General features: G+C 40.7%; 10 protein-coding genes across 11 annotated transcripts; 8 read left to right on the top strand and 2 right to left on the bottom strand.

Annotated features, from left to right (window-relative positions):
• The first annotated feature begins 714 nt into the window (after nt 1-714).
• Nucleotides 715-3115, top strand: LOC145697464 (uncharacterized). Of its 2 annotated transcripts, none has more exons than XM_081774671.1 (3): nt 715-2006; nt 2058-2957; nt 3039-3115. In XM_081774671.1, the coding sequence occupies exons 1-2, from the start codon at nt 770-772 to the stop codon at nt 2849-2851; spliced, it is 2031 nt and encodes a 676-aa protein (XP_081630797.1). In that variant the 5' UTR covers nt 715-769; the 3' UTR covers nt 2852-2957; nt 3039-3115. The 2 variants fall into 2 exon arrangements, with proteins under 2 accessions (XP_081630797.1, XP_081630798.1); XM_081774672.1 differs by having other exon boundaries at nt 3028-3115.
• Nucleotides 3116-3608: 493 nt separating this feature from the next.
• LOC145696704 (protein-lysine N-trimethyltransferase SMYD5-like) lies at nt 3609-5272 on the top strand. The gene is made up of 8 exons (XM_081773783.1): nt 3609-3744; nt 3870-4012; nt 4050-4241; nt 4283-4457; nt 4502-4665; nt 4776-4888; nt 4931-5023; nt 5093-5272. Exons 1-8 carry the CDS (start codon nt 3645-3647, stop codon nt 5238-5240), a joined length of 1128 nt encoding a protein of 375 aa, XP_081629909.1. The 5' UTR covers nt 3609-3644; the 3' UTR covers nt 5241-5272.
• Nucleotides 5273-5296: 24 nt separating this feature from the next.
• Nucleotides 5297-9314, bottom strand: LOC145698131 (sodium- and chloride-dependent GABA transporter 2-like). Its single transcript, XM_081775335.1, has 9 exons — nt 9119-9314; nt 8184-8384; nt 8091-8141; nt 7242-7366; nt 6684-7197; nt 6456-6643; nt 6263-6410; nt 5766-6176; nt 5297-5719 (listed from the first exon to the last, which is right to left on the bottom strand). The coding sequence occupies exons 1-9, from the start codon at nt 9233-9235 to the stop codon at nt 5627-5629; spliced, it is 1848 nt and encodes a 615-aa protein (XP_081631461.1). The 5' UTR covers nt 9236-9314; the 3' UTR covers nt 5297-5626.
• A 1605-nt stretch (nt 9315-10919) lies between these two features.
• On the top strand, nt 10920-12736 carry LOC145698130 (uncharacterized). Its single transcript, XM_081775334.1, has 5 exons — nt 10920-11124; nt 11184-11346; nt 11528-11652; nt 11696-12511; nt 12557-12736. Exons 1-5 carry the CDS (start codon nt 10972-10974, stop codon nt 12734-12736), a joined length of 1437 nt encoding a protein of 478 aa, XP_081631460.1. The 5' UTR covers nt 10920-10971.
• A 52-nt stretch (nt 12737-12788) lies between these two features.
• Nucleotides 12789-14221, top strand: LOC145699031 (uncharacterized). The gene is made up of 4 exons (XM_081776281.1): nt 12789-13202; nt 13244-13486; nt 13529-13790; nt 13988-14221. The coding sequence occupies exons 1-4, from the start codon at nt 13114-13116 to the stop codon at nt 14183-14185; spliced, it is 792 nt and encodes a 263-aa protein (XP_081632407.1). The 5' UTR covers nt 12789-13113; the 3' UTR covers nt 14186-14221.
• An 827-nt stretch (nt 14222-15048) lies between these two features.
• Nucleotides 15049-15610, top strand: LOC145698129 (uncharacterized). Its single transcript, XM_081775333.1, has 3 exons — nt 15049-15108; nt 15162-15461; nt 15527-15610. The coding sequence occupies exons 1-3, from the start codon at nt 15049-15051 to the stop codon at nt 15608-15610; spliced, it is 444 nt and encodes a 147-aa protein (XP_081631459.1).
• Nucleotides 15611-15891: 281 nt separating this feature from the next.
• Nucleotides 15892-16909, top strand: LOC145697229 (uncharacterized). The gene is made up of 2 exons (XM_081774404.1): nt 15892-16724; nt 16829-16909. The coding sequence occupies exons 1-2, from the start codon at nt 15902-15904 to the stop codon at nt 16882-16884; spliced, it is 879 nt and encodes a 292-aa protein (XP_081630530.1). The 5' UTR covers nt 15892-15901; the 3' UTR covers nt 16885-16909.
• Nucleotides 16910-18998: 2089 nt separating this feature from the next.
• LOC145698948 (uncharacterized) lies at nt 18999-21213 on the top strand. Its single transcript, XM_081776189.1, has 7 exons — nt 18999-19256; nt 19795-19978; nt 20030-20170; nt 20297-20483; nt 20530-20656; nt 20700-20791; nt 20990-21213. The coding sequence occupies exons 1-7, from the start codon at nt 19109-19111 to the stop codon at nt 21077-21079; spliced, it is 969 nt and encodes a 322-aa protein (XP_081632315.1). The 5' UTR covers nt 18999-19108; the 3' UTR covers nt 21080-21213.
• Nucleotides 21214-21240: 27 nt separating this feature from the next.
• Nucleotides 21241-22874, bottom strand: LOC145698947 (uncharacterized). The gene is made up of 5 exons (XM_081776188.1): nt 22747-22874; nt 22331-22454; nt 21805-22288; nt 21647-21760; nt 21241-21573 (listed from the first exon to the last, which is right to left on the bottom strand). Exons 1-5 carry the CDS (start codon nt 22755-22757, stop codon nt 21323-21325), a joined length of 984 nt encoding a protein of 327 aa, XP_081632314.1. The 5' UTR covers nt 22758-22874; the 3' UTR covers nt 21241-21322.
• A 262-nt stretch (nt 22875-23136) lies between these two features.
• On the top strand, nt 23137-24493 carry LOC145698127 (cleavage and polyadenylation specificity factor subunit 2-like). Its single transcript, XM_081775331.1, has 6 exons — nt 23137-23161; nt 23353-23465; nt 23509-23838; nt 23883-24071; nt 24119-24337; nt 24381-24493. Exons 1-5 carry the CDS (start codon nt 23137-23139, stop codon nt 24185-24187), a joined length of 726 nt encoding a protein of 241 aa, XP_081631457.1. The 3' UTR covers nt 24188-24337; nt 24381-24493.
• The last annotated feature ends 220 nt before the right edge of the window (nt 24494-24713 follow it).

The raw sequence follows: 24713 nt of genomic DNA, 5'->3' as shown, positions 1-24713 counted from the left end.
GAAATTCCTTTAAAAACTGTGATGATTTCAAAAAAAATTTCGCGGGCCCGGAAATCGTCAAAAAACGTCTTGACTAGTTTTGTAGAGCTCGTCGAGACGAGTCGAATGATATATCAAAATCCTGAAAATTCTAAGATTTTCCGCCAAAAAAGTGATAAGAAGGTGGCTTATCAAAAAATTTCTGACCAGCGCCGTTTTTGTTCTAGAAAAGTTGAGGTGATGTCTGACCCCGGAAAATGATCCTCATGATCTGTTCTATTACAGCAAAAAATTTCAGCTCGTAATCACATATCCTGCCGTACGAAAAATTAAAAATTTAGTGCATTTTGTTGTCGCTGCTCGTTCCTAATTTCTGGCCCATTTTCAGTCCCATTTCCATTCGAAAATGAAATATACTGATAAACTCGGCTGGGTAGATGATGACTGGCTGAAATTTTTTGCTGTAGTAAAACAGATCATGAGGAACATTTTCCGGGGTCAAACGTTACCGCAGCTATTCTAGAACAAAAACGGCGCTGGTCAGAAAATTTTTGATAGGCCACCTTCTTATCACTTGTTTTGGCGGAAAATCTTAGAATTTTCAGGACTTTGATATATCATTCGACTCGTCTCGACGAGCTCTACAAAACTAGCCAAGAGGTTTTTTGACGATTTTCGGGCCCGCGAAATTTTTTTTGAAATCATCTGTGAGGCATAACCCAAATAAAAGAAATACAATCCACTGGTTTTCCAAAAAGTTCACTCGATTCTCCCGTGGATTCAGAAACACATGGAGCTGGAATCGTTTCCGATCAAGATTACCGCTTCTTCAGATGTTTCTCAAAATTCTTCTGCACCAACGGAGCCCCCAAAAGTTGGCGCAGAGCCCACGAAACTTCCGTCAATTTTAAACAAAACACTTCCGGAAGAAAAGACTCTAATTCCATCTGTCTCGACTTCCAGCATCACAAAACAAACTCTAAGCTCTCTTCTCCCTGAAAGCGTTACTGATACAGGAGCAGCTTTTGTCACATCGCGGAAGCACCTTGACTCTGTGTCTCTCGATAGACAAGAAGAAGAAAACCAAGAGTCTGTAGGCGACGTTAGCAAAGTTGTTGAAATTCCTTCGACATCCGAGGTGACCTTTCAAACTGTCAACTTGGCTACAGAATCGACCACAAAACCAGCCCAATCGTTACCGGAAGCGTCAAAAAGCATCGACACTGATTTAGTGTCCCCAGAAATTCAAAATGTCAAATGGGAAAAGCTGAGCGCAGCGGCAGAAGAAGTGCATGAAATTTTAAATAAAACAAATTCCTCGCCAAAAGAAGAATTTACAGAAGTCGATGCCGATAAAAGCAACTTTCATTTGCCCAGCGAGTTTATCTCTGCCAGTAACTCCGATTTATCAGAAGCGATAGAAGGGCCTTTTGAGCCCGAAACAAATATTACAATGTTGGTTGACAACATGAATGGGAATGAAAACATCAACGCTCACTTCTTGACGTCTGATAGCTCTCACACGCCAGCATTGATTGAAGATTTACCGAGCGACTCTCAGAGTATTAATTTGTCAGGGAAACGGGACCAGTCGGCAAACATGGGTGAAATACTACTCCCAAACTTTGACAATGAAAATGACTACACTCAAGTTATTGATGGAGCCGGATTCTTTGAGATTCCACCTATTGTCGATCCTGACAGTGCTCTTTTCAACGAAAAATCTGGTGATTACTTCTCTTACTCGGATTTCTATGTCGATGATGACAGCGATTATTGGCAAGAAAAAGAAGCGGAAACAAGTTTCGAAGAAGCCCCGATAATATTTTCAGAAACAGACTCGTATTTGGATGAGTTAGGGAAAGACACCAAAGTCAAAGAAATTCCCTTCGAAATATCGATAATGCAAGAAAAGGACAGAGTTCCTATTATAGCTCATTCAAGTTATGGAAGCAGTAGCAACACTGAAGTAGTCGAACCACCAATCGAATGGGTCTACTCGGCGGCAGAGACCATTTCATCACTAAGTACGGCTAAACCTTTTTCAGCAGCACCAAATACTCATAGATCGATTTCAGCAACTCTCAACAGCACAGCTACAACAACAACAACTTCAACCACAACCACAACAACCAGTCCAGAGCCCAAGACGACGTCGTCACACATTTCAACATCTACTTGGACAACTGGAACACCTCACAGGACATCAACAGCAGAGTCACCAAAAGAAGCGAGAACTTCAACGACGATCGAATCAACAACAACAACAAGCCCATCATCGACAGCATCAACTTCTACTACGACGACGACGAAGACAGAGCCGTCGACAACAACGAAAAAATCGAATACAACTTCGACGACAAAGACGTCAGCGACTTCGAAGACAACAACAACGACTCAAGAAACAACAAGACCAAGAACCATTAAAGCAACGACTGCAACGACAACGTCGACAACGTTCAAAGCTAGAGAAACAGAAAAAGCGACAACGACAACGTCAACATCGACGTCAACAAAAACGATCAAAACGACAACTTCGACTTCAACAACGTCAACAACGACGGATTCAACAACGGAGAGGTCAACTTCCATTTCAAAAATAGATAAAATCGAGAGTACTCCATCAATCCCAGTATCAACTACCTCTATCTTCAAGTCTGAATCAGCAAAAATGCCCAAATCCCCTGTAAATACTCCCTTGGCTGCTACAACGACCATTCCAAAACTGATGATCAGACAATTTCTTCAATTTCAACAACAAGTTCCACTCGACATCGTCGCAAGCATCGAACAAGAAAACCTCATCCTGACAAAAAGTTTTCTAGAAAAAACAGCATTAAAAATAAACATAATTCCCGTGAAGAACCAGTGACGCCAAAGAATGTGGCAGCTCTAACACAATCTCCCGTTTCGATGGACTTCTCTTCAGTACCAGCAGCTATGAGCAGTGACGCGATGCACTCGACAACGTCAAAAATGTAAGACAGCTACTTGAATTTACAGTTGAATCAAGACAAGTTCTGAGCCCCTCATAAATACAGTTTTTAGCTTTATTTTAGCATTGGCGTCGACTTTTACCAAGAGATAGTCTACGATACCGAGCAAGGAGAAGCAGGCACTTCCGAGCTTCCTTTAGGAAAGGTTGAAAAATTCAGTCCAAAAGCCTACGTTATTCAACTGTTGAAATTCAACCTTGAAAGTCACTCTTTTCCAAAATGGAGCGTATGTATACTCAAGTTTAGGAATCATTGTACTCGCCCTTTCGATGTGTGGTTGTTTGGCCGTCAGAAAACAAAGTCGTCAATGCTGTTCCAGGCAAGATTCAATTTCCAAAAAGAATTCATTTCAAGAAACCCAGAGTTCTCGCAGTTCCTATCTCATAAACGATGTATAAATTTATTCAAACTGACTGAAAGTGAAACCAACATATTTATCTATAACTATTTGCTACCTTTTCAATAAATTATGTCCAAACTATGGATTCTCTAGGGCGAGATAATACGGATTTTATTCATGCTCTCTGTCCATCATCTTTTGTGAAAGACATCACTGAAAGTACTATCAGTGTCAAAAGTGCATTTATCGCAATTGACGCGCGGATTATCAGTTGACCTATCACGGTCCAAGTTTAAAAAAGGCAAAAGAGAGAAAAATTTTGAAGGAAAATGGTAATTCTTACTTTGATAGACGACGAAGGAGAAGAATGCTGCGGATACGAAGTAAGAAATTGCTCCCAGAAAGGCCGTGGAGTTTTTGCAACTAAAGGTAAACTATTGCAAGTTATTGCAGCCAGACATGCAAGATATAATTTATCAGAATGTGCCTCTCCCACGAATAGTGAAATTGAAAGAGTATTGATATAGAATAAGATCTAAGACGGTTTTGATTAGAATATGCCCCCGGAGACGTCATTTTCGACGAGATGCCAGCCGTGATGGCTCCCCGAGATCGCGAAGTTAGCTGTTTTCACTGCGCAAAACCATTAGAATCCATCAACCAAGCAGCAAGTCGCCTTCAGCGGAAACGTATAAAGGTTTGCGAAGTTGAATGACGCAAAATCAAAAATGTAGATCTTCGAAATCATTCCCATGAACGAAACGCCCGATGTCATCGAGGACCAAGCAACTGAACTCAAGTTCTGCTCCACTAAGTGCTTCAAAGAAGCAAACGATAACTATTTGAATGCGCTACGAGGAAAGTGGAAAGAGTACAAGTCCATTGAAAACTGGATTCGAGTCAACAAGGGACCTCCTCATGATCAGGTAGGCACGTTCTCTTTCTTGATTTTATTGGCTTATTAAAGGCGACTTTACTGGCAATAACGAAGATGATGTGCATGAAACAGCAAAAGAGCAAACTCGTCGAGGACTTCGAAGACATGACATCAGATCGACCACTCCCGAATATCGAAAAATTTACGAAAGCAGTTCACACCCGATTCAAGTCTCAAAACGTCTTTCTTGAAAACTCCCATTATGGTAAAAAAATTCTCTAAACTTTTAATATAATTATGAAATTTCAGATCTTCTGAAATACGCTGAAATCTGTGGAGCTAACTTTCAACTGGGAACGACGTCTGCAATCGCGCCCTGGATCAAAAGACTGAAGGATATCAAGTGCCTCGAACGAATTCAGCACGCGAAACTATTGAAGGACTTCAAAGACTTTGACGCAAGGGCAAAAAAGGTCAGAAACCAAAACGCGTAAATAAAAAATGTTTTTAACCTGATTCTCTGAAAAGTAGACTCGTTAAATCATATTAGTTTCTGTAAAACTTTTACAATCTTGATCTTCAGAAATACCAGGAGTATCTTCGTAATACCGGGGCCCAACCAACTCAGAGTGCTGCTCCTCATATTGCCTCTGAATTCCGTGCTCTTTATGCTATGCATTCGAAGATTAATCACAGGTAAGAACAAAGGAAAACCCGTTTGTTGTCATATTACTTTAGCTGCTCTCCAAACGTAAAAGTAAAGATGCTCGAAAACTCGTCAAAAGTAGCAATCATCGCTTTGACTCCGATTTCCCTCGAAGATGAGCTTTGCCACGGGCTGAAATTGATAGAAAAAGCTTTATCCTTGTCGTGAGAGTTAGGTTTTTCAGTCCGCAAAAGTTTTGACTACACTACTGGTGCTGCAAATGTATCAAACGTTTCAAGTCGATTTATGCGCCAAGAAACGCTGAAGACACAGCTAGGTTTTGATTGCTCCTGTAACAGATGCAATTCCGATATGGTCACAGAAGACATCGATGTTGATTAAAATTGTCAATAAAGTGCTGTTAAAAAGAAACGAAAGCAAATTTTGTGTTGTTGAACGTGTAGTTGAAAGTTTATTATTAACAAAGGAGGGAGAAACAAAAGCGAGTATATGTAATATCAGCAGTGTTTGTAATCGCCATGAAGTGGTAATTCATTCCCATCTGGCGGTTTTTAATGATTATGGCTGTCAGAGATTCAGTATATATACCAGTTTAGAGTTATCGTCAGTTGGGAATCGAGAAGAGAAGAAACAGGAAACGGATCATTTAGAAACTAGAAGATTTGGAATGAACTTCCATCTTGGGAATTAGACTAATTGATGAGCGAATCGATGCATGAATCATGATGTTCGAGTAGATCCAAAAGCCTGATGGAAATCTGTTCATCTTATTCGTCATCGCGCACGATTTTCTTTTCAGAATGAATTTGCAAGTAGGGATGGTCACTCGGTAGTCTAGCTTCAATTATCCAGCTCCACGTCTTAATTTTGATGTAACTTTCTCACAATTTTTTTAAAAGCTTTTACCTCTCGAACTGATCGAATCTTGTTGTATTTTCGAAGAAATGCGATCGAGAAGTAAATCGGTACGCAAATTCCACTCGACATCGTCATCAGAACCGCAACGATTGTACCAAGAGTAGGATAAGTGTACGTGCCATCAGCTCGGTCATAAGTTGGAGGAGACCAGGCGACGAAAGCATATCCAAGAGTGGCGAGAATCATAGGAGGAGTAACCCACTTCCATGCGAAACCAAAATAAGTCCATGGTCTTCGACGGGGATCCATTTTGTGGCCGTACATATTGAACATGTCTTGGTAGAACTTGTCCTTTCCATAAACCCAAGCCACTGCGACAGCTTCAAAGAAGACAATCGTTAGAAGCGAGATTCCATTAGCACCGTAGCTATCGCATAACTGGAAGAGATACATTCCTCCCTAAGTATTTCAAAGTTTATCGGAATTCAATGGATTATTTTTTACCTCTGTAACCATTGGTAGAGCAAAGGACAAACATGTCAGACATACGAGAGCAACAAAGGCCGTTCGTCGGTTTGGTCGCCTGTTAAAAACTTGGGCTTCAAATCTGTCAGCATTGTAATCATTGATTCCGTTTCAGCGCACTGACTGGCGATTCCAAGCATCAAAATCATCCCGAAGAATAAAGCACACCTATGAAAAATGCGTCAATAGGGCATTGGTGATGATAATCATTACCATAATTGAGGACACCAGAGACTGGAAAGAGCTCTTGGGTATGTCATGAACGCAAGTCCTGGACCGCCCTGGGCGACATCTTCCATTTTCATTCCGGTCAAGTGGCACATGTTCCCAAGTACAGAGAAAATGGCCAAACCAGCCATCATAGACGCGCAGAAGTTCAGAAGACAAAGTCGAGTTGACCACTGAGTTAAATTTTTTACAAGAAATAGGCTTATGTTATACCTTGAAGACATTGAAGGAAAATTTGTTGTAAGAGCCCATCGAAGTAAGAACACCCTGGCCGCTGACGTAGCTGAAGAGGACCTGGGAGCCAGCCTGAGTCCAAACTTCGGGGTTCTTGAGCTTGGTGAGATCGGGCTTGAGGAAGTAGCTGATTCCGATCCATGCTCCATCGAGACTGACGCCACGGACAACAAGGATGATCAGCATGACGAGTGGGAAAGTAGCGGTGACGTACGCAGCTTTGCCAGTGCTCTTTATTCCTTTGAAGATACAGCAGAACGTGATGAACCAGAGGAAAACCAAGGCTCCGACGATTGGAGGTCGAAGCGATCCCATCTCGCCAAAACCGTCGGTGAGCTGGAGCATTTCATTGTACCAGTACTCGTTCTCGGGAAATGCTACCGTTCCATTGCAATCGTCTGGGGTAACCAACTTTCCAGTAGTACTGTTGACTTCTGACGAACAGCATTCAGTATTCCAGGTGTTTCCGCAAGTGCTCCATGGCATTGCACCGCTTGAAAAAGGAATAATATAAAAGAAATACTGAAAGACACCAACGTGATCGATTTGAGGAAGTAGATCAGAGTCCAGGAGAGAATGACGATGTAGTAGATGTTGATCCACATCACGAGAACAAGACAGGAGTAGCCAACGCCTTTCAACACGGGCGCAATATCCCAAGCCTGAAAAGAAGAGTGTTGAACAAAGCGCAAAGTTTAAGAGGAGCAAAGATCTCATCACGTGCTCTCAAGGAAAATCAAAAGTATTTTTATGAACAAAAACATCTCAAATGCAAGCTTATTCCTTTGATATGAATTTTATATTCAGAAAAAAATGCCACCGCGAAAGTTAATGACCAGAAATTCGTGTTCATTCGTAGCTTTACAGTATTTCACTGATGATTTAAAGTGTTGGCGTGGTGTTAATAACCTTGCGCATGAATTCTTGTTCTGAATTTAGAATATTCCCGAAGTGACAGCTGACAAGTGTTTCTGGGTTCATCAAAGTACCTCCCACTAAATCCTTAAAATGACTCGATTGTAAGCACTTCATTTTAAAAATACCTGCGACTCGGGAAGGATAAATATATAATTGTCCGCTTTCCATCCAAACGGAGTGCAAAGCGACGGGTCCGCTTTTTAATATTGAAAGCTGTAGTTGAAAGTAAAGAAAAGGCCAATTACTCTCATGGGGCAAGTGAACTACAGTGCGTCACACACACTGTAGTGCTCAATGACTAGGAGTACGACCTTGGGGAAATTCCGCCCTCCTCAGAAGAGCGCACGTGCGTGATCGAAGATAGAAAAGGAACAAGAAGAATAAAGGGGAGCGGTATTGTCGAGTGTCTACTAGAAAAAGTTCGCAAATTGAGAATCCAACTCACTAATCGTGAAACTGTTTTCTTACCTCAATGCCTCCACGGGACATGAATTGGCCGAGGGAGATTTCCAGCAGCATCTTAAGAGGATTATTGATGCTAATCCAATCTCAATGTCTTACCATAGGAATGCCGCTTCCGAAGAGAAAGATGAAATAGGGGACGAAGAAAGCACCACCACCGTACTTGTAGCAGAGGTAGGGGAAGCGCCAGACGTTACCGAGCCCGATCGCGCTCCCTACAATCGTAAAAACGAACTCTCGTTGTTTAGTCCATTTTTGGCGGGTCAAAGGACTTTTGCCGTCATTTAAGTCATCATTAAGCTGAACACTCATTTAGAAAAAGTTCTGCGATCTGTAGCTGCCCTCGCGGCGCCTTCCGTCTCCCTACTCGATAGATTTGTGATCAAATCACAATTCGAGAAAGGTTAAAGTTCAAGTACGTGTGAAAGAAATGAGCGGAAAGGGAACGAAGATAGCTACAGTCAAAAGTAAGACCGTGATAGTTGAAAAGTACTTATTTACCAATTCGTCGCTTGATCAGGGCGCGAATGATCGAATTTGTGATTGTAATCTGTAATGTTGCCGCGATTCTAGTACAATAACATCAAGTTAGTGTATAACTGGTGATAGTTCGAAAAAAATACTCCCTGGCCAGCGCATAAAATTCAAAATATTTCACCGACTATCTCAATTTGACGCTTTTTAACATGGAAACGCCAAATTGTGATACAGTAAATTTAGTGTATTGGCGTTGTCGAGGGAGCTTCAAAGCCAGTTATAGATTTTTGAGACCCCGTAGAAGAAAAAATGTAAAAAAGGAGTATTAAAAATAACAGTGTTTGAAGTTAGAAAATTGAGTTTGAGGTAATTTTTGATACTGTTAGTTTTAATGCTTGTGTGTTTTTATTAGAGAAAAATGTGTTTTCTTCTAAATATCGCCCTAGAATTCCAGTAATCAATGAAAACTTGAAGCTTCAAAATTTGGATCATAGAATACCAGCGCGGGTCAGTTTCGGGGGTGTTTTCGTTGACAAGAAAAGAATAAGAAAATTTACCGAGTTGGATTCATCTGAACCAGAAGTCGTATCGTCCAGGAGTTGCTTCTCTCGCTCGTCCAACTTCCCACTCTGCAGCAGCTGCGCTTGACTTTCTGGAAGCTCTGTGCCTCCCATCGCTCGTTTCAGTGTTTTTGATGTTTTTGTAAAAAGTTTTTCAAATGCGTGGTGTCTGAAATTGAACTTTATCTGAAGGTGTGTCGAAGAAAACCGCTGTTTATAAAAAGAACAGTTCGAGGGCGCTCTTCTGCCCTCATCTGCGCCACTTGAGCGCGCTAAAGTTGAGCTGATCAGAGGCCGTTTTCTATCAAGAGTTGTTATCATCAGCAATTCATTATTATGGCAACACTGGATTTAGCTAGCCCAGGGCAGGTTCACCCTACTACATGGAGAAATTAGATTTTTACGCTAGCGTTTACTAAAGACATCCTGTTAGAACTTCTGACTCAGAATAAATACTGGTTCGTTAATTACATATGTATATTCAATAACATGAATTACGATTAATCAGAACTTTGTGAATTACATAAAAATTGTATTAAATAAATTAAAGCGAGAAAATATTTTCTATTTTAGTTTCAAAATGGCAAGTTCATACAATCAATAAGATCAAACTGAAAGCCTCCCCTGCTAGACTATCACCTCCTTATGGTCATCCACTCCCTAAAAAACCAAATGAATCAATCTCACACCGAAACAACTTTACTCATCCAAGTTGCAACTTGATGTTCCAAAAATATTTTTTTTCGGAAAAGAAATGGGAGAAGGGCGATGACAGTGGCAGAAAAATGATTTGCAGATTCTTCTGGAAAATTCCGAAAAAGGATGAAGTAGTGGTGCGTTCTCTCAAATCGAAGGAGTAGATTACTCCGACTCATGTTAAATGGGTGCGTGAGGTTCCCACTGAATCGAAGGCGCGTAGGTTGAACATATCCATCGGGGGATTTTCCGTTTGAAACGGCTGAATCAGCCATTATCACATGACACATTCATACAGTATTTTATGAACAAATTGTTGATCGAACAAATCTGAAATCGGGACTCACATCATGACCAACGCATCCGAAAAAATAGAAAAAATAGGCTCAGGAAGGTTAAAAAAAGTGAAAAAGTGAAAAGTTTTTTTATTATAACTCTCTGTATATTAACAATATAATATTGTTCTTCTGAATCGGAAGCTGTGAAGCATACTCTGACCGGAAATGATGATTAAGTAAAAATATACATGCAATACTGTATCTACTTAGACGGTACATGTGGATAGAAACCGACCACTAATATTCAGAAGAGTCTGTTAACGATAATAAAGAGAAGGAATCATATATAAATTGGTGAGTCCAAGTTCAAAGCGATTTCAACGGCACGATTCCTGGCCTGCAGACTTTGCTGATCTAAGTTCGTCGTGACTTTCTGCTTGAAAACTTACCGTTGTTTTTCGATCGCCGAGGTAGATTCTCGATTGAATTGAATTGATAAGTAGAGTTATCACTTGCGCACTTGGCATACCAGAAATAACAATAGTCATCATAATTACAGCTTTACGAGAATCTATTCATGGAAGAATTCTTCGTTGAAATCAAGGAGGACTCCTTTGTTCTATTTAAATTTCGTGGTGATAAAATTTAAAAAGAAATTTACTAATCATAATGATTAAATACGAGCAAGGATATCCAGCCACCAAAATCACGTTTTAAAAAGGTCACCAGTCGGTCATTTGTGGTACTCGTGAAATCGCAGGTGGCGCTCTCGCGCTAGGAATCTATCATCCCGGACATAAGGTTGCTTGAAGAAAAACTTAATATCGGACTTTTGAGAGGGAGTTTGAATAGCGGAGAGCATCAAAATCACATTTGATGAAGATTTTGAGCTCCTTGCTTTATGTATCGCAGGGATTGGGAAGAGAGTTGAGGTTCAAGAAGAGATTTAATTATCCAGATCCGGTTTTGGATAGAGAAGCCTTGTTTTGTCCGATTGATGAGTTGTTTGAAAATAGTGCCATTGTAGAGGTTCGTTTCGATGATGATGATTCGGAATCAGTGAGTCCCGTCAATATTGATTATTTTAGTGCACAAACTCGGCTTTTGCTGGATCCAAATGTCGATTTTCCTGTCCAGAAGGACTCGATCTCCTCGGCCCTGGCGATGGAGTCGACGAATGCAGCTGTTATGAAGAAACTGGTGACTGTACTTGGCTCGGATCTACTCGCTTCTCAGACTGTTACGAACAAGGTTAGTTGTCATCCGTGTGGTCGGGGCAAGTTGCCTTGATCAAAATGTCAGCGCCTTTTTAACTTTTACCTCCACTTGCTCAACAGTGGAAGCTAATTGCTAGAAAATCCTGTTACAGGAAATTTAATCATTGTTCAAAATAATCCGCCCCGAAAATTTCTCTTTCATAACAATTTTTTAGATAAATTGTTCGCAGAGTTGGAGGAGCCATTTTCAGTGAAGTTGAAAACTTCGGACACATCTGAATTCGATCTTGATCCATTCGTCGGGAAGAGTTTTGACGAGATCAAAAAAGAGTTTGCGAAGGTAGGGTTTATTTCTGGTCGGGTTCATTGATATTTTCTTTCAGCAAAATGAAGACTTCGATCACCTGCCTAACAACGAGCGTGCCATCGCTAGAAAAGCGCACATGGCGGATCTACGTTCCAAATACAGTCAAGCAGTCGAAATGTCAGAGTCGAATTCCCAGATCATGGCTCGATCTTTCAAAAAGTCGCCACTAACAACAGGTTCCTGCAAAGCATGGGATTTGCCGAATGGAAAAATCGACTGTTTTATCGGGAAGAACAAGCAAAGTGGCGCAGGAAGATTTCAAGAAGGGGCTGAATGCAGAAGCAGTTGTTCTCAAGGCTTCAAACTGAGAAAGAAAGCTCCGAAGGTGAAGAAATGCGTGTGCAAAAACAACAAATGTCGTTGGGTAAAGAATGCTCTCGTGAAGTGCATTCCAGTATCAGGAAACGCGATCGGACGAAAAGTTAACAATCCCTCTTTACCTTGGTGCATCAACCTTGAGCACGGAAAAAAGAAGCTCGTCAGAAATCGTGGCTGTTCGTGCCCACTTGGCTGGAATGAAGAGGACAAGTGCTTCACCCCAACTGTTAATCAAACGTCGATGTGCCGATTTGACGATAATTTCGTTGCAGAGGCTAGAGCAAGTTTAGATTGCGAAGGTGTGAGACAAGAGAACTTCCAGAATTCTGAGCTCATTGTCCCTGGTATCACAACTTCGGCAAATTTGAGAAATGCTGGAATTCTTCTCATCGCAAAGCCGATTTTCGAAGGTGCTTACCGACTCGAAGAGCTGGATTTGTCCCACAATTTCCTTTCTTATTTGCCAAAAGCCATGTTCAAAACCAACGATTTGCTCAGAACACTTAACCTTTCGGTAAATCAACTTTGCACCATTTTTGCTAAATGAACCCAATTCAAGGACAATCAATTGAAAAACATCCGATCGGACCTGCTCTTTGGATTGAAGAAGTTGGAGCAGTTGGACTTGTCAAACAACCGTATTGGCTCGCTCAATAAAAAACTACTCAAGGATGCTGTCAAACTCAAGACACGATTTGAAATGTCACTTCCGAAATTTCGTTCCAATCTCAAGTATTAGCGAAATCAAATAATCCTCAAAAATCCCCCTTTTTTAAATCGAATGAAAGACGCTCGATTTATCCGGAAACAATATTTTCCAACTCTCAAAATGGGGTTTCCGCAAGCTCCCACAGCTCAATTCAATCAGCCTTGCTGGGAATAAGCTCAAAGCGCTCCCCGGGAAAATCTTCGATGGTACGAAGAACCTCGAGCACGTCGATTTCTCGAATAATAACGTCGCAAAAATGTCCACAAACGCGTTTGACAAGCAGCATTGGATGATGAAAACACTCAATTTGGAGGATAACAATTTGAGCTGGATAGGAACGGGCTCTTTCAATTTTACTGAACGAAAATCCGTAGAAAATATAAAGCCCTTCAAAAGGAAAAGCAGCAATGAGCGGTTTGAAGAATCTCCTCACTCTGAATCTTTCGCACAACAACATCAAAGAGCTGAAGACCGGTACTTTCTTCCCTAACCAAAAGTAAGCGCGCCTGGCTCCTCAATCATCCATTATAATTACAGGCTAACGAAGCTCATTTTCGACAACAATAAAATCAAGAAGATTGCCGATGAAATCTTCTTGCCAAACTCTTGCCCGCTGAAGGCATTTTTCATAAAAGAAAACGGCATGGAAGATATCAACGGAAAGTTCTTGCAAAATTGCACGGAGTTGCGATTTTTGTTCGTATCTGAAAACAAGCTGAAGAAAATTCCATCAAATTTGCTAAAGGATAAGCCGGTTTTAAAGACATTCGATGCTTCAAGGTATATATTTCTGAGCCACTTCAAAGGACTTCGAAATTTCAGGAATCAAATCGCGTCGATTGATGGAAAATTATTTTCCGAAACTCCGGAGCTCCAAAACTTCTATTTCAATGAAAACGAGCTGGAAGAGTTCCCGATTGAAATCCTCGACAACAAGAATCTGAAAGTGCTTGACTTGCACAAGAATAAAATTCGCCACATGCCGCTGACCCGGAGCCGAAGCCGAGGAGACAAACCGCTGGAGATTCTCGATCTGCGTCAAAATGACGAGCTGGGAGAATTGGCACAGCTTTATCACTCGAAGGTAAATATTCTCGCTTTTATTGAGGCTATTTGGATTGAGTCTACTTTTCATGTTATTAAGAACATTTTAATAGCTATTTATGAGCTTATGTTGATGATTATTAAAAAGTACAATTAGATAATTAATTAGTCTGTTTTTTGCGAATTGAAGTAAATTTTTTCAGACATTATTTTTAGACAGAAAAATAATTTTTATAGGATTCATGGTACGCTAAAATGGGAGACAAAGAAGTTGACACTGACCCGCTGGACAACTTGAACTCCGCAAATCTGGTGAAACAAAGAGCAGTTGTGAGAAGTGTGGATCAAATTATCGCTGAACGAAGAGCTCTACTTCACGAAAATCTCCTTCGGCAAGCTGCTCACCAAGACATTATTCGGGAACACGATCTGTAAAAATATAATCATCCTCGTTTTCGCCTTCCAATCTAACAAAATAAAGAAATATCACCTACTTTCATGCAAAAACCATTTTAAGAGGTTGGAAAACTATAAAAGCAAAAAATCGTTAACTCCATTTCCCTCCGTTTTGACAAGCGTCCAGCTTGTTTTCTCCCCACAAGATCATAAACCCATCCCCAGTAATTAGCCCTATGTTTGAGCGAATACAATTTCGAGTCAATTTTATAATGCAATTTTTCAATAATTGACGCCAGGAGGAGGAGACCCTCGAGTTAATCATCGTATAAATGGCCGTTTGTGTGGCTTAGATTTCGCGAAATATAAAAAATCAAAAAGAACGATCGCGTGACGTTTTACTATTATGTTTGGCCTGAACAAACTCTGACAATGCAGAGCAGAGGCCTATATTGACCTTGGCGCAGATAAGAATTTTTCAAATCTGAAAAATATACTCTGAAATTTTTGCAAAAAGAGAGAATAAATTTCAAAAGAAATCAACGAAGAGGAACGAAGAAAAAAAGAAAAGGGCACGGAAATCATGCTAAAACATGCAGAAGCTATGAGCCACACAAGCTCAAGAGATAGGAATGGTTCAAAAATGCCCTTATTATATCAGGATTTCGCCTTTTCCTAGCCCTAATCCAAACCCTAAGTCTAACTTACACCCTGCCTCATAATTAATTAACTGAACTGTCCTCATACAAGAAGATATTCGGCTTATCCTTCTGAATTGATTCTGCTGCTTGTGTTTTTAGTCATGCGGGCGATCATCTAACCAGCGGGATATCTGAGTCTTTTCTTGGATTTTTTTTTCTTTTATTATTTGTCAATCTTTTCTATGTCAGACTTTGAATGGAATGTTGCCAAGAAATCTCTTCAAAAAAGAGGGTCCCACAGAAATTATTTGTTTGAAGAGAGTATTTATAACTTTTTCTTTTCGAAAAAATTTTCGAGAAAATTGAACCTAAAGAACAGCAGAAGAAAGCTCCAAGAAGACTACAACCGAGTCGCAGGAGCCTATAAATCTGCCGCTGTTGCCGACAAGGACGACTGGAAAAAGTCCGTGAATTCACTTGATTACGAAGAAATCGAGCCTCGCTCCTATGAGCGGATCAAGGGCTCCTCGCTCAAAGTGAAGTCGATGGAGAATAATTTACAGAAAGTGGGAGTTCCGAAGGCTGTGTGGGAGCAACCGGGGCGAAAATCGATGAATGTGTACAACGCGCACACGGCCTCCGAAATGGGCTATCCTCATTCTAGCGAGCCGCAGGTAATAATCATGCGTTAGCAAAGTAGAAAAGTTTCTGTGTCAGAGAAATTTACTTGGCATTTCAGAAGTCAACCGGCGCAGAGCCACTTCCTAAATACTACTTGACAAGGGACAAGGTCGGAATGCGCAAACCTGCGGGATTTTTATAGTGGCCTTTCGAATATTCAATTTCGGAATGATCTGCAAACGAACAACTTGAGTGCTAACTATTTCAATAATTCTCCACTTATCGAGCTGGAAGCATATTGAACGAAAACCAGTTCTAATGGGTCAATATCTTATCCACGCAAATCGTTTTAGCTTAGCATCTCTTGCTCTCACTTCTTTCATCAAAAAATAAAAGCAAGAGAAAAAGTGATAATTTTTAAATTACAATGCTAAAATTTTTGAAAACAAAGTCAGAAACTTTTCCGAGCTCGAGTAAAAGGAATGGCAGCGAGATGAGCCTGAATACGATCGGAACGACTGCGTATTGTGACACTGAATGGTCAGGTGCCACCTTTGACCTTGAGGAAGATTCGGAGGAATCAAGCGATGGATATTCTTACGGTTCATCGAGTCCTACAACCTCCATTGGCGTTTCTCGAGTTTACCACACTCCCGCGCCGAAATATGCTAGTCCTCCTCCACCGAAACCTGTTCAGCCGCAAGTTGTTCATGTAAAACAGTCAATACGAAATCCTTCATTTCCGCCTCCCCCAACGTATGTCAGTAGTCCGCCTAAAAAGGGCCCTTCAAGCAGAGTACCGCTAAAATACGAAGGATCCCAGTCAGCGGATGTCGACGCAAAATACCATCGGGGAAACTCCCAACGACTCGGGTCAGCATCTTCGTCTGCTAAGTCCATTCCACCACCAGTTCCTGCTACACCACCAGTCACTGTATCACAAAAACAGAACCAGAAGGTCCATCAAAATCCCTTGGCAAAGACACCAGTTCGTGTCGCGCCCAATGCTAAGAAAGTTGAACCCGTTCGGTGGGCAGCAAATGGAGACATGATTCCCGGCCAAGATCCAAATTACTTTATCGAAGGCGGAGTTTACGTTCCACAGTACTATCACGAGCAATTGTGGCGATGTCCGAGTTTAAAACCGAGGCTTAATATTCCTGATCCGAAGGGGCCACCGGTTCAATCTCATCGACCAGCATCCGGAAATGAAGATTCATTCGACTCAACGATGAAGTCTTCTGAAGACGATGAGTACGCGACTCCAAGAATCAAGGAAGTGGACACTGTTTCTATTGCGCTATCAGCTAATTTAGGCAGGGCTTATATATCTGCTTATTTTACCGAGGTTATCATGGGTCATTCAAAATAGAGAACAGGCTATAAATCGTTTTGTAAAAGTTTAAAAGCCCGAAAAAAGGCGACGAGAGTCTCCGAACATTGTCAAAAGAGCAAAGGAAGGTGCTCGAGAAATAAAGTTGACGTACTTGAAGGGCTTCAATTCTCGAGCACTTTGAAAGAAAAAAAGCTGAACAAAACCTAAAAACAATTCTCGTGAATCAAAAACTGCTCCAGACGAGAAATCAACGGGAGAAATCGCAGAAAGAAGAGGAGGCAAAGCAAAACGCTGAAAATATTCTGAACACGCTTCGCAAAAAACAAGCTGTAAGTAAAACAGTATAAATCGACCTTCAATTCATTCTCAGGCCGATGAAATAGCAGAGAAGAGGAGACGAGAAAGAGAAGCTCGGAAGAAAAAAGCTGAGCAAAAGAAGAGAGATAAAGAGTTTCAGAGAAAACTCGAAAAAGCTAAGGTAAATTTGGATGTAACTATTCTTATTAAAGAGTTAATGAGACAAAGTTTTAAAATATTTATTCAGAGACAAAAAGAAAAAGAACAGAGGGAACGAGAAAGAAGGTCGTCATCATACTCGGATCGAAGTCAAAAATCGCATAATGGATTTGACGAGGCGCAAGGTACGACTTTCACAAAAAAAAAGAAATACAAAACTACTTTTTTTTGTAGCTGAGGAAGCTCGCCGGCTGTTGAAAGAAGTAAAACGACTCTCGGAAGAGAAAGCAATCCTGACACTTCAGCGCAACTCGAGTGGATCGTCCACACGGCTTGAAGGTTTTTACGCGAGATTGTTGATCTTTAAAAATATATTTTGAAGAGACTGTGCAAGCTGGCGCTGGGGTGACGCCGAAAAGAGATAGCGCTTCGGGAGAGAGTTTTTCGTCCGAGCTTTCTGCTGTTGTTGAAGAACCATCAGGTATTTTCTGCTCATATCGTCTATCTATTCGGTGCTCTCTATTTGCTAATTAGCCGTGCACCTGTCCTACGCTCCAGGAAAAGAATTAATTTTTGAGCATTTGTCTTAATTATTTACAAAAATCTTCAGTCGCTCACACAGTGGAGAAATCCCCGACTCCGGAAATCGCCCAGAGTCCGCCGATTCCACCGCAGAGAAATCTCTCTACGCAAAGTCACGAAGTCACACCTCCGCCACCAGAATATGAAAATGCAAAGCCAAGACCGAGTGTAGATAGCATGGGATCGTCACAGTCGAAAAAGGTAAGAAATCATATTCTTTACATTATTAAAATTTTTCGACGAACAAGATGGTGATTCCAAATCACAACGGCGACAACTCGGTTAAAGTTCTCAGCTACAAAAGAACAGATAAAACTCAAGCTGCCGCTCCAACTCACAATATGACCGCAGTTCCGGTGCGAAACCAACTTTCATCTTCATCCGAGGATGAACGGTTTACGTCTGAAGATGAGAGTACCATTCGTGATGACCCGCCGCCAAAGCCAATCGGAGTAACCGGTAAACTATAGAAAAAGCTAGAGAATATCTAACAAAATAACTAAAGCTGGAGTTCAAACTGGACGAGATTCCATCATCACAAAAGCCAAAATTAGCCCTCCCCGCGAGAGCCTCAACCTTTCCGATCTATCCGACGAAGAAGTAGACCGACTAACCCAATTAGGTCTCAGCTTTGGCCCGAGCAAGGTCACGGGCCAAAGACTAACTCAAGACTCGCAAGGTAAATACTCTTCGTTGATTTCAATATTTTACGTTTCCTCAGAAAAGAGACTCGACGCAGAGGAATATACGATTTTTTAAAAGTATTGCTGGTAATTGAGCATGTGATAGAACAAAGTAGAGGGTAATCGAACCCAAAAGTTGAATCAAGGATTTTTCAGAAAATCTCGATTGTCAAAACCCAAAATTTTGAGGTTATTTTAACAAATTTCTTTTAGTTTCAATCTTCAGCTTGTAAGAAATACCTCAATATTGATAGTTCACTGTACAAAAAGAATAAATAAATGTAAAATAAATCTTTCATCGACGAGGCTAATTTTAGAAGTTCTGATTATTTCGCGTTTAATTTTGACATTGGTTAGTGACGTGAATGAGAATAGTCGTGATCCAATAAACGAGGCGGTATTACGCCCGTAATACTCCATTTCTGGTGGTGTTCTGGTTCCCTGTTCCCTTTTATGGCTCCGCCTGATTGGCGCGAGTACTCACCACCGCCACCGCCCGCGGCGCCCTCCTGCAGACCTCCTGTTATCAGCCATTTTTTGCAGAACTCCGAATCTAAAGTGAATAAAATTGCTTAGCAGAAAATTCATTACCAAATAGATTTTTGACTGAGAGAGAACAAAGATAAAATCGCACACAGAGAAGATGGACATGCCTAGAGACGCAAACGGAAATATAGTGGCACCGAAAAGCCAACATCCGATTATTCCAGTGGAGGAACTCAGATCGAATTATGCGATTCTGCAGTCGAAAAGAACAGCTTGTGAATTGCAGCATTGGTGCATTTCTTTAGGTATGTTTTGATACAACAGCTTCAGCTTGATTTGATAAGAAACACTAGATGTAAATCAATAAAAAATGTTATGATAAATAAAAAGACTTCGATAAAAAAGAACATTTTAAAACTCATAATGTTCCTTTTCTCCGAGCCGGATTCTACACGTCTTATTCGAGGCATGAACTCACATCGGATTAATGCATCCGCCTTCGTATTCGATTACGGTGCTTACAAGAATCAGATGACACCACTTGGTTGGTTTGACCTAGGTCCTTCTAGAAGAAGTGCTAAAATGCAACCCAATCATTGCTATTTTGAATTAGCGGTCAAAAATGCATTCGCGCTCTAAGCACAGATAGTGACTGTAAGACTTACGATATTTGCTATAGCAATTAACGGAGCAGTAAAATCACTCAATCAAAAAATACCTTCTAAAGGCGTTATCACGTGGCTAATAGCGGGTCATTTCTAACGTTAATAGACGCGCATGATTGAATCAGCGCACCATTTTTTGTACTTCCGCTTTTGAGCAAATAAAAATCTCAAATTCTAGTTGTCGTTTCGATCTTCTTCTCTTCCCTCGCTCTAATTCTCACTGGTTTTATGGTCGTGAAGCCTGCCATTGTCACGCAAAATTTCCTCGAAGCAGATTGTGAGGTTATCACGACGAAGCATTTGGGCAGAAGGGAGTGCAAATGTGGAGGTTTCACCAACGACGATCCTTATTGCATGTCAACGTAAGTTATCAGAAGTTGTATGAAGAAAGTGAGATTAAAAATTACATAAAGATATTCCTGCTTGCAAATCCGAGTTGCGTACACTACCAAAGATAGCACTTTCAACGATCCATGGAGTAGAATCATTCCTCTTCCAGATTATGACGCTGAAAACGAAACAGAATATGGAAACATTGCTGATACTTATGAAGAGTAAGTGACTTCATTAGCCCAAATCTAATTAGCAAAAATCGGCAGATAGACCAATTAGCTGCAACGATATTTTCCGACCCTAAAAACAAGCCGGAATCGTTATTATTCCTAACACCACATTATTAGCGGCACCAAATACGGAGTCCTCTTCGAAAATGAGCTTCAAATGATGTCCACCTCCAACGAATGCTCCTTCTCAGCCTGCAAGTCTGATTCAAGAATGAACAAAATCGACGTCGAGCACTTCCGAAATAAATGGGGCGAGCCAAGTAAGACCTACAAGTGCTTCTACAATCCAAACAACTCAACACAGGTACCGCTAAAGCCCCACCTGCGTTTTCGCTAAATAATTATTTTAGGTGATCTCCGAAAAGAAGTTTAAAAAGGTCCACATCTTCCATGCACTTTTTTGGCCAGCGGCGATTCTTGTCATCTCGCTGGTGTCTTACTGTTTGGTTAGACGATGTCATAACGAGGACAAGAAAGGTAAGCGGATTTTAGAGGTGTGTCTATTAACCCTTCTGTCTAGCAAAACGTGTGCAGAACGAAATGCGCGGAATCTCAAACGTAAGAAAACCCAATTTCGTCGTCGACGCCAAAGAAAGAAATTACATGAGACCGGTAAGTGAACGTTTAAAATCAGAATATGAGCGAAAAACAGCGGAAGAGGGATAAACTTTTGTAAATATTATCGCTGGAGGGAAAGATTTTCTTACGAATCCGTTCAAAATTGTTGATAAACATTTAAATTAGAAAGAGATTGGAGAATAGACTTCGTTTCGTGGCGAAGTAAACATGAGGAATAACGTTCGATTTTAGATTCAAACTGAAAGGGGGCCGATTCCGTTCAACTTTGAATCAACGCAGGGTGGATTCAAAGGCTACGACGGGCCCTGCACGAGGGGATAAGTCCAACGAAAGAAGAGAGACGATAACCTAACCAAGCACTTCTTCCGAACTCACCACCAATAACTTAATTCTACCACCTGCGAAACCATTCCTCACACTTTCTTATGCAAACTTAAAATGCTCTGAGAACACACAAAAAAGTAAAACACTAAGCATTAAAATGAAGTGAATGAAATTTTATTGCGTGGTACAATATTGCATACGAATGTGAAAAATGAAATGTACAAAATATTTTTTTACAAATTAGTCGATGACGATGGTCTCAGAGACGAACTGAACATCATCGTCGTCGTCGCTGTTCTCGTCAGCATCATCAGGTAGTTGTTTGGCGATCTCAGTATTGACTTGATTCTCATTCTTGATGATGGTTGTGTTCTCCTCTTCCTCATCCTCATCGTCGCTTGATTCTAGCATTTCGTGCTGATGATACCAAGATCGGCGAGCTGAAGGAGATGTTTTTGGCGGTGGAGTCGCGTTGAGGGTTGAGTCCATTTCTGAATAATGATTGATGATAAAAAAAACAACGGAAAAAATCAAAAAATGAATAAAACCAAAGTAATTTCTCACCTGAAACGTCAACCTCGCTGACTTCGGTAGAGTCCTCCTCAATGGTGTCAACCTCATCTTCAATACTCTGCATATTGAAGCCGTCATCGGCCTCGTCGGAGTCATCATCAAAACCTAAAGCTCAATATAAGATCTGATTGTTTAACCTAAAAATTTACCTGGAATGAAGACATCAACGGCGTCATCTTTCTCAACTGCAGATTCCTCTGAATCGGTCTCATCTACAAGTTGGGCTATTTGCTGGCGGAACTGCAAATTGTTCTTGTATTGGAGGTAATCCTCCGACTGGAATGTGCTCTCAACTTCAATCTTTTCGGTATTCTCTTGGCGTTTTGGACTATCGACGATTGAGACGACTTGATCTTGGGACGGTTCAATGTTTCGACGCTTGCTCTCTGCCGGTTGCTGCTCACTTGACTTTCTCTTTCGGGGATCTTTCGGAAGGCGCGCTAGACGTTCTTGTCGCTCAATCTCATTTTTCTTGAAAATTTCCATCTCTTGTTCGTGAACCAAGCGTCGGTACAACTCCTCGGTCTGAGGATCCAAAACGGTCACTGGTTTCGGATGGTTGGGGGCTTCGAAGAAGATGGACAGCAAGTCCATTTGCTGAAGCCACGTACGATCCCATTCGCCACCATCGTTCTGAAAAATCTGATAAAAGGAAAAAATAACGAAGATGTTTACCTTCGTCAAAACAGTCTCTCTTGGAACCTCTTTCGCTTGGTGGATGTCCGGCTGGGTGAAAGGAGTTTTACCGAAGGAGTTTTGCAGGGATCGCATTTCTCGCTTGCTGATCTTCATTCCTTTACTGAATTATTTCTTATTGTCTAATTTCACACTTTCGAGTGACCTTATATAATCAGTTGGCCCCATCATATGGTGGCGCTGTAAAGATTATCATCGTGAAATCTCAGCGGGATCAGATAAAAATCCCAAAGTAATATTTGAGCGGCCTATTCTCAGAAAAAAGTAAGCTGCGATCCCCCGGTGCGCGTGGCCACCAGATGGTTCCGGTTCAATGGGCGGATCATTAGGTAAAATTTCAAATGTGTTAGTAAAAGCTGTCTATATTATAGACTCTATAATTTACAGATTCTTACCGATAAGCCATTTCCACTCTCACTTTTTCTTTCCTTTTTTTTCAGAGTCTTTTTGCCGTCAATTTTTTTGTTTGTTTACGCACGGAATTTCGTGGCTGTGATTTGCTTGTTGAACCCTAAGATGAGTAATTTTTTTATTAGTAATGGATGACGTAACACCCCATTATCTTCCTGCGGTACGTTCTGAACTGCCTGGTGGGTTAGTACTCATTATAAAGAAGTCGTCATTATAAAACGACATCATTATAAAGAAGTCTTCATTATAAACGGCTTTATAATGAAGACTTCTTTATAATGAAGCTTTTTTTATAATGATGCCTTTTTCTTTATAATGAAGACAAAATTTTTCATTCTGCGAAAAATGAACATGCGTACCATAGAAACTCAGACATGTTGGATGCATACAGAGAATTTGGTAAAAGATGAATCTATAAATGGACTTCTTATTATACTGTTAATAAAAACAAAGAAATCAAAGAAACTATTATGGCTTTTGAGGGCCCCTCTATTTATAGAGAGGTCCTTATCAAAAATTTTAAGTTGTTATATTTTTGCATTTTATAAGACGCGATTTATCAATGAAAAAGGCAGAATTTAAAAAATAAGAGTTCCGGCTGTCAGAAAAGCACGCCAAACTCATCAAGCGATTGCAGGAAGAGTCGAGCGACGAATCGGATAATGAAAATGAAAACGTTGTTGCCAAGAAAAAAATCGTCAAGGTAAAAGCTCTTCCTTCAGGCCTTTTTTGACGGAATATTTCAGAAAAAGCGAATTTACGACATCATGATGCCCCATCATCAGCAAAAGAAAGAAGGCGGTTTCTTCAAAAAGGCGCGAAAGGAGAAGTTCCCGATGTTTCCTTTCAACGAGAATCGAATAAAATGGGACGATTACGGCGAAATTATCAATCCAGACGACTACAAAACGCACGAGCTAATTCCTGAAAGTCATCCTTCAAATGACGATTTAGCTGGAAGAGAACAGTCTGTTACTTTTGGCCGCCACAATCCTAATCAAAAGAAGAAGAGAAAAGCTGACACTCCCGAAGAAAAAGAAAAAATGCCGACAAAGTGTATCAAATCACGAGAACAGGTAACTTTAACCTTTTTCGTCCAATTAGTCATTTTAAATTCCAGGTTTCAATAAGATGCAACATCAAATTCATCGATTTCGAAGGACGAGTCGACGGCGAATCTCAACTCCAAATCCTGTCGACAATCAAGCCAAAAGAATTGATCCTTATCTGCACGAAAGAAAAGTACAAGGACAAGCTCATCAAAGATATCAAATCAAGAGTCCAGGGAATAAAAATTCACATGCCAGTGGTAAGTTCTTTCTTCTATCTACCAGAATTTAACGGGAAAATTTACAGCATCACGAATTTATCGACGCAACGAAGGAAAGCTTCATCTACCAGCTGAAATCGAAGGATTCTCTTTAGAGCTACTTGAATTTCGTTCGCGTTGGAAGCAAAGATATCGAAGTCGCGAGAATTCGAGGAAGACTGGACTACTTTGGCGGTCGACTCGAGCTGCAGGAGGAGTTGGAAGAGCCGAGAAAGCTTGAAATTGATGATATTCCAACTTTTCAGGTAAAGTAAAGGGAAAAATTAAAAGTTCGTTATTATTTCTTAGCCTGTTTCAAATACCTGCTCAAGTGGGGACGACACTATCTTCATAAACGATACAAAGCTTACAGATCTCAAGTCAAAGCTAATCGAAATGGGCATGCAAGCAGAATTTATCGGCAAGATTTGATTACTCAAGCAACTTTTTAAAACGTTCTTCAGGAGGAAATTTGGTTTGCAACGAAAAAGTGAGCATCAAAAAGAATGCGAATGGCGTTATTCAAGTCGAAGGAGCTCTTTCCGAAGAATACTTCATCGTCCGAAAGGAAGTCTACGCCAACTACGCGATCGATTTATTCATAAAATATTTGTTTTCTTATTATCTTTTATTATCTCCGGT

The sequence above is a fragment of the Oikopleura dioica genome, chromosome 2 (assembly GCF_907165135.1).
Source record: "Oikopleura dioica chromosome 2, OKI2018_I68_1.0, whole genome shotgun sequence".
In the NCBI taxonomy this organism is placed as follows: Eukaryota; Metazoa; Chordata; class Appendicularia; order Copelata; family Oikopleuridae; genus Oikopleura; species Oikopleura dioica.
This window is presented reverse-complemented; position numbering and strand designations above follow the sequence as displayed.

Bases quoted from the DNA above. Each gene is read 5' to 3' on its own strand.
- LOC145697464 (XM_081774671.1), top strand. From the start codon at position 770: ATGGAGCTGGAATCGTTTCCGATCAAGATTACCGCTTCTTCAGATGTT. The intron at 2,007-2,057 runs GTACGGCTAAAC...GATCGATTTCAG, and splicing joins AGAGACCATTTCATCACTAA to CAACTCTCAACAGCACAGCT.
- LOC145696704 (XM_081773783.1), top strand. From the start codon at position 3,645: ATGGTAATTCTTACTTTGATAGACGACGAAGGAGAAGAATGCTGCGGA. The intron at 4,666-4,775 runs GTCAGAAACCAA...CTTGATCTTCAG, and splicing joins TTGACGCAAGGGCAAAAAAG to AAATACCAGGAGTATCTTCG. The intron at 5,024-5,092 runs CCACGGGCTGAA...AGTCCGCAAAAG, and splicing joins TCCCTCGAAGATGAGCTTTG to TTTTGACTACACTACTGGTG.
- LOC145698131 (XM_081775335.1), bottom strand. From the start codon at position 9,235: ATGGGAGGCACAGAGCTTCCAGAAAGTCAAGCGCAGCTGCTGCAGAGT. The intron at 6,177-6,262 runs GTCTGACATGTT...TGAAATACTTAG, and splicing joins GGCCTTTGTTGCTCTCGTAT to GGAGGAATGTATCTCTTCCA. The intron at 5,720-5,765 runs GTAAAAGCTTTT...ATCAAAATTAAG, and splicing joins AGATTCGATCAGTTCGAGAG to ACGTGGAGCTGGATAATTGA.
- LOC145698130 (XM_081775334.1), top strand. From the start codon at position 10,972: ATGAAGATTTTGAGCTCCTTGCTTTATGTATCGCAGGGATTGGGAAGA. The intron at 11,125-11,183 runs GTTCGTTTCGAT...TGATTATTTTAG, and splicing joins AAAATAGTGCCATTGTAGAG to TGCACAAACTCGGCTTTTGC. The intron at 11,347-11,527 runs GTTAGTTGTCAT...ACAATTTTTTAG, and splicing joins CTCAGACTGTTACGAACAAG to ATAAATTGTTCGCAGAGTTG.
- LOC145699031 (XM_081776281.1), top strand. From the start codon at position 13,114: ATGAGCGGTTTGAAGAATCTCCTCACTCTGAATCTTTCGCACAACAAC. The intron at 13,487-13,528 runs GTATATATTTCT...TCGAAATTTCAG, and splicing joins AAGACATTCGATGCTTCAAG to GAATCAAATCGCGTCGATTG. The intron at 13,791-13,987 runs GTAAATATTCTC...TAATTTTTATAG, and splicing joins CACAGCTTTATCACTCGAAG to GATTCATGGTACGCTAAAAT.
- LOC145698129 (XM_081775333.1), top strand. From the start codon at position 15,049: ATGTTGCCAAGAAATCTCTTCAAAAAAGAGGGTCCCACAGAAATTATT. The intron at 15,109-15,161 runs GTATTTATAACT...TTGAACCTAAAG, and splicing joins AAATTATTTGTTTGAAGAGA to AACAGCAGAAGAAAGCTCCA. The intron at 15,462-15,526 runs GTAATAATCATG...TTGGCATTTCAG, and splicing joins CTCATTCTAGCGAGCCGCAG to AAGTCAACCGGCGCAGAGCC.
- LOC145697229 (XM_081774404.1), top strand. From the start codon at position 15,902: ATGAGCCTGAATACGATCGGAACGACTGCGTATTGTGACACTGAATGG. The intron at 16,725-16,828 runs GCAGGGCTTATA...GCCCGAAAAAAG, and splicing joins TGCGCTATCAGCTAATTTAG to GCGACGAGAGTCTCCGAACA.
- LOC145698948 (XM_081776189.1), top strand. From the start codon at position 19,109: ATGGACATGCCTAGAGACGCAAACGGAAATATAGTGGCACCGAAAAGC. The intron at 19,257-19,794 runs GTATGTTTTGAT...CTCAAATTCTAG, and splicing joins GCATTGGTGCATTTCTTTAG to TTGTCGTTTCGATCTTCTTC. The intron at 19,979-20,029 runs GTAAGTTATCAG...AATTACATAAAG, and splicing joins GATCCTTATTGCATGTCAAC to ATATTCCTGCTTGCAAATCC.
- LOC145698947 (XM_081776188.1), bottom strand. The intron at 22,289-22,330 runs GTAAACATCTTC...CAGATTTTTCAG, and splicing joins GAGAGACTGTTTTGACGAAG to AACGATGGTGGCGAATGGGA. The intron at 21,574-21,646 runs GTGAGAAATTAC...ATCATTATTCAG, and splicing joins CAGCGAGGTTGACGTTTCAG to AAATGGACTCAACCCTCAAC.
- LOC145698127 (XM_081775331.1), top strand. From the start codon at position 23,137: ATGTTGGATGCATACAGAGAATTTG. The intron at 23,162-23,352 runs GTAAAAGATGAA...TTAAAAAATAAG, and splicing joins GGATGCATACAGAGAATTTG to AGTTCCGGCTGTCAGAAAAG. The intron at 23,466-23,508 runs GTAAAAGCTCTT...GGAATATTTCAG, and splicing joins CCAAGAAAAAAATCGTCAAG to AAAAAGCGAATTTACGACAT.